This window comes from Sebastes umbrosus, chromosome 12 (assembly GCF_015220745.1).
Source record: "Sebastes umbrosus isolate fSebUmb1 chromosome 12, fSebUmb1.pri, whole genome shotgun sequence".
Classification (NCBI taxonomy): Eukaryota; Metazoa; Chordata; class Actinopteri; order Perciformes; family Sebastidae; genus Sebastes; species Sebastes umbrosus.
This window is the reverse complement of record NC_051280.1, coordinates 21,060,947-21,073,313: the sequence shown is the minus strand read 5'-3', so window position 1 is coordinate 21,073,313 and position 12,367 is coordinate 21,060,947. Positions and strand designations below refer to the sequence as shown.

At 37.8% G+C, this 12,367-nt stretch overlaps 1 protein-coding gene across 3 annotated transcripts in view; it reads right to left on the bottom strand.

Annotated features, from left to right (window-relative positions):
• The window catches only part of tcf3a (transcription factor 3a), a 31,591-nt gene extending 19,983 nt beyond the window's left edge, over positions 1-11,608 (bottom strand). For 2 of the 3 annotated variants that reach the window (XM_037786987.1, XM_037786990.1), the window contains exons 1-3: positions 11,019-11,608; positions 5,010-5,108; positions 4,525-4,597 (exon numbers count right to left, since the gene is read on the bottom strand). In XM_037786987.1, the coding sequence (XP_037642915.1) occupies positions 4,525-4,597; positions 5,010-5,063 (127 nt within the window). In that variant the 5' untranslated portion in view covers positions 5,064-5,108; positions 11,019-11,608. The remainder of the gene's footprint in view (positions 1-4,524; positions 4,598-5,009; positions 5,109-11,018) is intronic. The other variant, XM_037786989.1, reaches the window with a different exon arrangement.
• Between the last annotated feature and the right edge of the window lie 759 nt (positions 11,609-12,367).

The window sequence follows — 12,367 nt, the reverse complement described above, 5'->3', positions numbered from 1 at the left end:
CTTTAAAAATCCTTTTGTCTTTGTGATTCACTAAACTGAAAATGTTCACATTTCATGCAAATTTTTATTTCTTCCCCTTCTGCATTTCAGCCCATACCTAAGTTTAAAAATACATTTTAGGGTTCTCAGTTTCCAGAGACCAAAAAACGAAAGTACACTGAAATTACTTTAACTGACTAGTGAAAGGGATTGAACAGGCACATAAGACCAGAGCACAGATATTATCACCACTGAAGGATCTAAAAGGGAGGTTCCCCATGGCAACACATGTTAAACCTCCACATACCCCAAACCATAACCATGCTGGGAAAAAAAAGGCATTCAACTGACTCTATAAGGAAAACACGTGGCAGCTGCTCCACAAAAAGCAGGAATACAGTTTGACCAAGTCAGGTTCTCAGAAACTAATCATACGATAGCACAGCTTTAGGTAACCAGAAAAACAGAAAAGCATTTAAATGACCAACTTTACTACATATAGACAGACATGGATCGTACACTGGGGTGCATTTTTCTTTGAAAGGATTCGTTTAGCCACATACACTGCAAGAATATATCCAGCAGTACTGCTCTGACCTATCCCACTGCCAAAGTATCTAAGTCAAAAAGTATGGCCTTGTGCAAGATGGAATAATTTAACATTTTGGGAAACACGCTTTCTTTCTGAGTGAGGTGAGAAGATTTGTATACACACAGGGATGTGAAAACAACAAGAAATAGAAAGGTGTGTGTGCTATCGAACAACAGTTTATCCATCTGCCCAGCATTTCTATGCTGTGCCTAAACCTGCAGCATGGGTTGCCAGATACAATAAGTGAGCCAAGGTTTTAGTCTAGGTTGCTGTACAGGGTTCGTGGTACCAAACCTGGCAACCTCACTGTGATGACAAGACTCCAGATAGTCACTGCGTCCACCAAAAAATGTTACAGCATGTAACTAATACTAAAACCACAAATTGTTGTTTTTACATTTCTGTTTTATATACAGATTAAACAAACGAGATACAAATTTTACTGTAATTTACTTAGTAAGCTTTAGAAAGTAGCTCACTCACTGTAAATGCAAATGTCGGTTGTCGGCTGCTGACTGGTTAGCTAGCGTTAACTGTAACATTACCTTTAACATCAAACAGTCTAACATTAATACTAGCAAGTTCAACTCATTGACTTGGGTTGAATTGCTACTGTGGCTGTCGGAGGTCAGAGGCTGGCGGTATATCTTCTGTGTGTTTTTTATGTTGTTAAGGAGGTTTAATAAGAACTGTGCGCTACCGTTCATTTTAACATTAGCAAGGTATTTTTCTTTTAACTCTTGTCCAAAATTCGTTGCAAAATTAACTTTCATCCCCTCGATCCTTTTTTTTGGCCCCGGGACGACGAGACGTTCTTAAGCTCGAGCCCACTAAGGAGTTGTAGCATTTGTGTTGCACACAAATTGTTGTTTTTACATTTCTGATTATATACAGATTAAACAAAAAAGATAAAACTTTTAATATAATTTATTTAGTAAGCTTTAGAGATGTTGGTAGGCATATTTTTGAACTTTGGAAAGATCCAGGCTAGCCATTACCCCTGCTTCCAGTCTTGATGCTAAGCTAATTTCTTCCTGGCTGCAGCTTTGTAGCTAACACTCAGCCATGAGAGTGTCACACACTAACCCTCTGTAAACTAAAAAAAAAATCCTAGTTTGCTTGTTCAGAAAGAACAAGATGGTGATGAATTTTTACAGCAGTAAAAAAAAGTATGAAATGTCCAAAGAAACATTTTATACCACTCCAGCATCATAATCTACTTCTCTACTGTTTATCCATAGGCTCACTATGTTCCAAGCAATCCTTGTTTTGCCTAAGTATGGTTAAATACCCTGGACACATTTCTGTGGACTTCGTAGAACTTTTTTTCCTGCTGTAAAAACGTGTATCTATGGGAATCCACTGCCAGTGAGGATGAATGTTTGATACTAAAAGGATAAAGTTTGGGTGGAGTATAATTTTAAGGCTGAGGGACAATGCCATGAGCAGCCGTTGGATTGATAACATCAACGTGTCTCTTTTGTAAGCACACACCTTGCTCTGACAAAAGAACGTGTAAGTGGCCATCAAGTGAATGGAAGAAATAGAGCCCCCTATACCCCACCCAACCACCGCTTGTCTTGTCTTTCATCATAGCTTCAATATCCTGTTTCATTTCTATCGCCAGCAGAAAGCCCTACTGCACTTATAGATACTGTTTAAGAGGACATTTTTAAAAACGAACCACTTTTTGTGTATGACAGCAATACAAAAGAGCCCCAGAAACACCTAAAAAATAAAGGAAACGGTCTGATCTCGAGTATCTCTGATGCTGTTTGTAACCTGCATGCATGTCTTGAAACTGACTTAAGGGCTAAGCTGATAATGAGGATGGATAATCGCTCTAAGTGAAAATTAGCAATGTGAAGAAAAGTAGGGTGCGAGATTGCAAGATAACGGAAAAACACTTAGGCTACGTCCACACTAATATTCCATACTAACACGCAAGAAAGCGCATATCACATGACCATTCATGTACACTGGGCATGCGTGTGCCGGTGTAAACAGGAAAGAAGATTGTCTACTCTGCGGTTGGTTGCTTAGTTACAGAAAATACAACGGAGTATTACTGTACTTCCTATAATACTATAACAAAAAGGGTCTTATTTCATAATTAAGATTTTGCTCTATCTTTCCCACACACACTTAAATGGAGACAAATTTATGCAGAAAAAAAAAAACTAGTTTTAGTTTTCAAATGCAGTTACAAGGCTGCTACTGGGTTATACGTAGCTCCTATAGCCTAGGTCTTGCTCTATCTCTCTCTCTCACATGTCAAATTTACTTAAAAAAAATGTTTTACTACATTTTATGGGTTAGAAAATTTGGTCAACACATGTCTCACATGGTTTCACTGTACTTGTATCCGGTGGTTGGAAGTCCCGGTCGTACTGGAGAGCAGCATTTATGTTCGTTCGTTTACAGTTTCTTTGTGAACTTCACAATAGTTGTGCAGAACAAAATAAGCTTAGATAACAAAAGGAAAGTCCTCCATTATGTCCATCGCCCTCCTCAAAGCCGAAAACCGTGCCTTCAAACATCCACTTTGTAGGGCGGATAACGCCGCTGGACATACCGCTCGCAAATAACTTGAATAATAGCTTTCCTCATGCGCATGTGGGCAGTAGAAGCACTATAAAATGTAGAATTTAACTGCACAACAGCTGCTAGCATAGACAACAAGGACAGCAACAGCTGTAATTTGTTATCCATGTTGAATCAACCACTGGTAGTCACATGGTAATCAAGGCTGATGTCATTTGTTCTCTTCCGGAGAAATGTCACGTGATTAGGGATGTGCATTCCAAGCAAAAATACGTAAGGGATAATGTTCAGCGTGCCGGTCATTGTTGACACAAAAACGGTCCGCCAGAGTCCGACATCAGAGCTGAGCCCGTAGCAACGGTCTGTTATAGAGAAATTACAGACCGCAGAAAGGCGTGATTGACCAATCAGAATCGGGTATTCAACACAGTCGTGTAATTATATTCAATAATCACTGGGAACTAGTCGATAATTTTTCGAAAATCGCCGATGATAGTCGCATAAACTAGTCGATTTTTTAAAACATTTTAATGACTATTTGAAAAATCATGACCCATCCCTTCATGTGACAGGGTCGTGATGATTCAGAGAATGCCACCTCGTGACTATTAAGACCCAATCAAGAGGCGAACATTGCTATCTGCAGTCTACGCTTCCGTCCATCCATACTAAAACGCAACCCTGGTGTTTTCAAACTAAAACAGCATCAGCAGCATTTTCAAACGTCTCTGTTTTAGGGGTTCTATAACACCACAGTAGTGTGGATGCTAGGCATAAACGTAGCAAAAGTTATGCGTTTTAGAACAAAAATGTTTTAGTGTGGATGTAGCCTTGGTCACTGAGTAAGCAGAGGAGATTGGGCTGTTCCCATCAACCCCCACCCTCTGCCTTTGTCCTAAAGTGATTGAATGGCAACAGCTGAGAAGGTGAGGGAAGGGACACCTGAGGAGGAGATGACGCTTGATCTACATAACATAAAATAACCTGGAAATGTTTCCTGAGGTTCCTTCCAATAATCTATGATCTGAAACACAATTCATGAGAACAAGTGGCGAACAGGAACAATTTCCTTTTCTATTACCATTCAAAACACCATGAATGAATGTGGGGTGGAGTAGTGAGATGAAAAGAAGCCCATTACTGCCATGCTTTACAGTCAGGAGCATTACAAACCAATATAACACTAGCTTTAAGTGAGAGGAAGAAAGACAAAGTGAAATTATATTTTCTTTGTCATAACATTTTACAGATGTTTCTTTTTTTCTAATCAAGAGAATCAAATCCATAAGAATAGAGCATTTAATTTATTTGGGAGGCAAAATAATAGCAAGTCAGAAAGACAAAGTATAACACAAAGAAAGATTTTTTTTTTTTTTAATTAAAGATGAAGAATCTGTTTATGATCTTACCTGAACCTCCGAACTGACTGCTGGCGAGAGTAGTCGGCCGGTTCTTGCCGTTTGAAACTGGAGGCTCAAACATCTGAAATGAGAGAAATTAAACTGTAAACTGTAGTCCATCTAATACTTTGCTGAGTTATATCCTCTTCACTTGTGCAAAGGTTGATTAGGTGGTAATACAAACTACCCTAACCTGTATCCTATCCTTTTTAGCCAACAGCTACAATGGGCATGAAGCAATCTACACATTCCAGCTTTGACTGAGTGACTCAGATTAAAGTGACACAACAACAACAGTCTCTTAAAAAGATGGCTAACATACACGCTGCAATCCTTCAAACCCTGAGCAACTGGCCCTCATATTCGATCACATTTCAACCTACTTGACAGCTGTTCAGGACTTATGAAAGCAAAAGTAATTTGCCTGCAAGTGTAGAATGAACTGTAACTGTAAACGGTGCACATTCAATTCAAGCAATCTTCAGAGATCTTACCGCGCTAAAATCCAGCAAGTCGTTGAGCTCCTTGTCTGTTTCCACTGCAGCCATTCTCTGCCGCCGTTCACTTGGCCCTTTTTCAGTCTCAGCAAGCGACTACAAGCAGAGGTAAGGAGAATATGAGTATATTTTGCCCATTTAAAAGATGGTTCACTATTCTGACCTGCAAAGGTACGCAGGAGTAGAGCTAGATATTCCCAAAGTCAAGTATCACAGTGTTTTTCCATACCTCAGTAATTTGACAATGTTGTGACTATTGGTGCTTTCTAGAAAATATAATCAAAACAAAGGGAGGGTGATATAGGTTCAGAGAAAAATATGGATACATAAACCAGCTGTTTGATGCTTTTTCACTCAGCTGGAACAGTCCACTAAAAGTTTAAGAAACTGCATTACTTACTGCTATTTTACAGCCATTAAAAGTAATATTTTCCTATTTGTTTCAAAAATTAGGTCTTATTTTCATTGTTTTGTTCATTATGTGTTTATGGTAGAGGTGCAGGTAAGTGGTTATATAATGTCTCGGGCAACTGGTGTCTTCCTTTTTCACTTACAAATAATTGGTTCAGAAAATATAGTCAAACTGGAGACTTGTGTCTGAGTGCCCATGTTGTTGCCTCTTCCATTGTAAAATTGTGTCTAGAGGTGTTGTTGTGTCCCTATATCTCAATAATAAAGCTGGTAAATAAAATGTTGTTACAACCAAAAGGAATGGTGGCAAAAGTTATGAGACGAAGAAAAAAATCTTGCTTGAGAAAATATTACAATAAACTAGGGCTGTCAACGTTAACGTGATAACGCAAAATTGTTTTAACAGCACTAATTCCTTAAACGCATTAATTCAATAGATCTTTCGGAGGTTGTAGCGGACTCAGTTCTAAACCTAGAATGAAGATACTGATCATATGAAACTAGAAAACCTAAGGAATCCATTGGTACCATGTCATACTAGCTTGTCGTGAAGGAGGTTAAATAACGCAAAATTTTGGCAAGGAAAAACTGGCATGGCCATTTTCAAAGGGGTCCCTTGACCTCTGACCTCAAGCTATGTGAATGAAAATGGCTTCTATGGGTACCCACGAGTCTCCCCTTTACTGACATGCCCACTTTATGATAATCACATGCAGTTTGGGGCAAGTCATAGTCAAGTCAGCACACTGACAGCTGTTGCCTGTTGGACTTGAGTTTGCCATGTTATAATTTGAGCATATTTTTATGCTAAATGCAATGCCTGAGGGTTTCTTGACAATATTTTTCATTGTTTTGTGTTAATTGATTTCCAATAATAAATATATACATCCATTTGCATAAAGTAAGCATATTTACCCACACCCATGTTGATAAGAGTATTAAATACTTGACAAATCTCACTTTAAGGATAATTTTGAATACATAAAAAACTGTGTGATTAATTTGCAATTAATCATAATTAATCATGGCCAATAATGTGATTAATCGCGATTAAATATTTTAACCGATTGACAGCCCTACCTCCAGACAATGTCTAGACTTACAATCTCGATGTCATTCAAATATTGATTTTGTCCCACCATTACAAAGAAGACACTGATTCAGGCAGGTAACGTAAAAGCATTCACTTTGCTCAATAGGAATACAAAAAGTAAATTAAATGACATGGTGGGGAAGCCTGATATACATAACCTACAAAAAAAAAAACTTTACTCAGACACAGGTTTTTACCATTGATACAGTTAAACCTGAATAAGTAATTCCTATAAGTAATGCCTGATATACATAACCTACAAAAAAAAAACTTTACTCAGACACAGGTTTTTACCATTGATACAGTTAAACCTGAATAAGTAATGCCTACATCGTAAGATAGAATTACCAGTGAAGTAGCCCATTCTTACAAGACCATCAAACTATTGAACAAGTACTCAGAAAAACAGTCAGTTCTAAGAGTTTCCCTTGAAACCCACATCTAACATGGGTGACCATGATTCAGCCACAGGCCACACTGCACTCGTTGTTAGCTGGGCCCTGGACTCAGGCAGCTTCCTCTACCTCAAAAACCAACCTGCTCTAACAATTCTTTTGAAAAACATACAGAGTAATAACATGACATGCTGAACTATCAAATAAGAAATGTAGCCTACTGTGTGACCAGCCTGTATCAAATGCAAGTTCAGGCCATGCGTGTAAAACATCTAAATAAGTATAAACCAGTATGTTTTGCAATACAAAAGCACTGCAGTAAATACCAGCTGGGGGAAATCATAATGTTATGATTTTGTTTGTACTCGGAGGTGTTGATTAAATTCAGAGTTCAATTTTGAGACTGCAGTTTATAATGCTGTCAAGCAAATATACAATTAAGTGTCTTTCAGTTAGTATTGTTGGGGGTTGTCTCAGTTTTCCTGAGTTTGGAATATGTTGTCATTATTTTTTAGACTTTTCCTCTGCCACTTTAAATAAATGTGATGTCTTTGAGAATGACGCTCACTCCATGTACCTCTGTAAATTACCCTAAAAGCCCTAAATTGGCTTAGGATGTTTTTCCACATCTACTAATGTTGATACTACATGTTTACTTAAATTTAAATCATGAGTACCAGCAATATTGTCTGAATTGCTGCAATTGCTAAGATAGCAAAATTATATGTAATGTAAAAACAAAACATTGGAAAACTGTGTTGCCAAAAGAGATCATTGGGTGCAGAGATCTGTCACCAACACAAACATAAAGTTATGTAAAGTGATAATTAACAACAATAAAAATGTATATAACATTGAATTAACAATTTTGACAACAAAAGCTGACCACTGTAAGCTGCTCTAAATGTATATTTTGTCCAATGTTTTGTTTTGTTGCAAGTAGTTTGTCCAGTGAAGAAAGAAAAGGAACAAAATGCCAAAATAAAAAATACTACAACAAGAATTAGGGGTGGGGAAAAAAATCGATTCAACTATGTATCGCGATTCTTTTTACGATTTTGAATTTTTAAATAGATTTTTTCATACCAGAATTGATATATTTGCTTCATTTGAGTCTATGCGGAGGTAGAAGGATGTTACCCCTTTTATTGCTGTAGTCAGAGTAACGTGAAATCATATCTGTTCCGTATCGTCAACCAAAACAAACCGCAGCGGGCAGCAGCAAGCCAAAACAAGAAAGTAGAAAACGTCGGAGGGTCCATGTGGATATGACCTGCACCGTCTCATTTTAAATCCAAAGTGATAAACACTACACTACACATACAGTAAAGTATGGAAACACTTTGGGTTTCACACATTGCCAGGAAAAGCAGAGCTAGACATGATGGCTAAAGCTGCATGCTAACTCTGTCATGGACAGGAAACGTTATCGTATTTCGGTTACGTGCGGTCAAGCCAGCTGTCACTCGCATCTCTGTTGTCAAATCGGCCGACGCTACAACTGTAGAGCACCCATATACTGACATTTATGTTAAATGCATTTAAACGGCCACGATGGAGCGGACCATGGATGTATAAAGAGAACGGAGCTAACGGTAAGAGCTAGCGACGGACTTGGCAAAGTTAATGGAAATATATACATGTGACTACCTCCGGTTTTCAAAATAAGGTGTTAACAAAGGGAACTGTATTTACAAAACACATAAATGGAAATAAGATTGCTTGGATTATATTGACCAGAAGTATAAAACATTACATGACCCTAAATATCACTAATTTGTGAGGGAAATGTCTTCATTCTTTGATTTTTGGGTTGCTGGAAAAAAATATAATAACTAATGCCTGAAAATGCCTGATATATTTGACTTCAGGACATCTCTGACTATATACATGCTGAAAAACAAAATGTTTTACTGTATTAATTTAGATATTTTCTTAAGTCCCCAGAAGTGTATGATTCCATTTTTTTCCTGTGGTCTAGTGCTAAAAAAGTTAACAAAAAAAATCGCAATAAATCGTAATATCAAATCGCAATACATATCAAATTGGGAGATAGGTGTATCATCAACAAACAAACAATTAGATGGGGTTTTTTTTCTGAGCCATGACTTCCAAGTAGGTTACATTAGTAACATGCTACTGAGATGACTTCACTTCTACCACTTGAATAACTCAGTATCATTTTCAGGGCATGACTGAAGATTCACTTTTAGTCTAATATTATACACTAGTAAACAGACAAAGCCAATTAGTTTCAGTAATTTGAGCTGTGCAGGGCAACTACAATATCACCCATCACATTATCTAACTTTATACCAATGCTGTATGCATTACAGGAGTGCTACTCCTGGAAATATTGGGGAGTAATCTCACTGCTTTGTTTATACTAAAGTAAAAATTGTTGAAATAACATCTGCATCCGATCATGAAGGAAAGAAAGGATGCAACCACTAGATAAAGCCTAACGAAAATAAATAAAAAATAATGGTACAACTTGTAATTATACATTTATGAACGAGTAACGGGCTAATGAGAAATGTGTTATTACATAAGAACAAGCCAAAATAAGTCTGGCACTACATAATCTAGACATTTCTGTGTCTCACTGAGCTGAGGTCAAAATGGGGGATAAGTGTGCTCCTGAGATGATTTCACTTCTACCACTTGAATAACTCAGTATCATTTTCAGGGCATGACTGAAGATTCACTTTTCACTTCTAAAATTATCCACTAGAAACAGACAAAGCCAGTTAGTTTCAGTAATTTGAGCTGTACATGAGCAACTACAATATTACCCATCACATTATCTAACTTTAAACCAAATGCTGTATGCATTACAGGAGTGCTACTCCTGGAAATATTGGGGAGTAATCTCACTTGCTTTGTTTATATTAAAGTAAAAATTGTTGAAATAACATCTGCATACGATTATGAATGCATGAAAGGATGCAACCACTAGATCTAACAAAAATAAAAAAACATTGTAAATAATGGTACAACTTGTAATAGTACATTTATGAACGAGTAACGGGCTAATGAGAAAATGTGTTATTACATAAGAACAAGCCAGAATAAGTCTGGCACTAGATAATCTAGACATTTCTGTGTCTCACTGAGCTGAGGTCAAAATGGGGGATAAGTGTTTTAGCCCCTCCTAACAAATGGAAGTTGCTTGTCTTGAGCACCCCCACCTCCGGCCTTCCCATTTGGCACAAAAAAAGTTTCAAGAGCAGAAAATACCCCACAGAAACATCTCATATCTGGCGTCAAATAAGAGATAAGTGTGGTTACCAACAGCATGTGTTTTTCATGGCTTATCATCTGTAGGGTTAAAAAACCCTGCGGGACGTTTAATAAAAGGGGCCTTAAAATAAAAAAAAACCTGTTGCCTGCTCCTCACGTCGAGCAGGAGAATGGGCCACTAATGAACACAAAGAACAGGGCTACCAAAGTTTCACTTGAACCGTCAAAAACGCAATAAAATGAATATAAAAGTCAAAATACCTTGAAATAATTGTGTTTTGAGTGAAGCAGGATGGAGTAAATATGTTTTTTTTAGCTGCATTCTTGTTGTTATAGTGTTGTTGTTGGTAAAAGGAGGTAAAAAATATAGTTTTAATATGATTTTTATAATCATTACACAATATTTATGTGTCTATAACTATGATTATATTAAAGCTAAGCTAGAGTAGTGCTAACATCTTGATACCAGGTGGATTGCCATTTTATAGCCACACAAGCAGGAGGAATGTACCGTTAGCTTAAAACACATCAACACCACTAGTTTCTAGAAAACCACACTACAGACAGCTAAAATCCTGCAGGAGATAACTCAGACATACTGTGCTAATGTGCTGTAACGTTATAAACCCACTGAAGTGAACAAAGAAACACACATAAAGCTACTAATACTCGCTGCAAAGCTTCTTCTCAGAGGGCCGAAAGAGGACGAAGAAGAAGACCCCGCTTTTCCCGGCGGTTGGTTTGGTGGCAACTCACACTTACAACTCTGATAACTTGGCGTATTACTCCGGTAACAACGCCACAGATTACTTCAGTTTAACACGCATATGTTTGTTATGAATGTGTATTTGTATGTATATTCACCTGGACTCAGTTATATGGCATCCAACAGGGAGAAATGGACGGCCGCAGTGGAGAGAAAAACAAAGTTAGGGATCGGATCCTTCCCCCCGTGGTGGTGGTGGTGGTCCGCCGGACTGTGAGGAGTGAGGAGGCTGCTTCGATGAAAAAAACGAGGAAAAAGACACAATATTGAACCTCCCGTCGCTTCGTTTCTGGTTGTCGTCTTCGTCACGAAACTGAACACGCGTTTCTGACACGAACCATAACTCTTTAAACTGCTCAGCGTCCCTTATTGTTAGAGAAAACGTAACCATTTCATTTTCCAAGTAGACATTTTAACAGCCTCCACATTGTCGGGTTCCAAAAGCGAAGTCGGTATCACTCCGCAGCAACAGCCTTAAAGCGGAGGGGGGGGGGGAACGGTTGAAACATCAGCGATGTCCAATCTCGGTTAAAACGAACAAACCTAAACGAATAAAGGATTATTTGTATACACGCGTCGATTGTTTTAAATACCGCATAATGTCACTTGTTTTGTGGCGCTAAACACGACACAAAATGAGCGGACTAGCAATTCTGCGAGGATCTATATGTCGACTGGCGGATGAGGACAGCGGAAAGCCCAACAGCCTCGACCAGTAGAAGATGGAATGATAATATGAGAGGGAGGACCAATGGGATGCGAGGAAACTTTGATTGACAGGTGGGACGGCCAATAGTATGTTTCGTCATCAAGCTTTAGGGCAGGTCTCTTTTTTGCCTACGGGTGGCTTGCGTTTTAATTTTGTTCTCAAGCAGCGCCTGCGCTGCAAAAAAAAAAAATTGTTCGTGCTTTCTAAAGAGAGAGATGGGAGTCCACCATGCTCAGTTAAGACCATGGATAAAATCATAATAAAGTTTCTGTTAGGTGGATTGTAATGATTCCTAAAATGCATGGCTAAAAACATCAGATTATAGGGTGACCTTGCTATGAACATATCCCACATTGGGCTATATACAGTATTTGATCACATGTAAGGCATATTAGAATCGGTTTGTAAATGATATACCTAATAGTGAATAAGGTTATGAATAACTACATGCAAAAATAAATAAAAAAGACATAAAGACCTTTGCATATTTGTCCTTGGTCATATCTTTAAAGACATTACAGGAAAATGTAGTGTTTGGTTTCTTCAAAAACACCAAAACAATATTTTCTTATATAAATATGTAATCTTTTATTCATAAATATACATTAAACAATAAATACCTTATTTTGTTGTAGACACTCAATAGGCCTATATGTAGTTTTAAATATATTTGTTTTGTGTCATATACCTCTGGCTCTTTTGTTATTGTTATACTGAAGGTGAATTCTGTTCTTATGT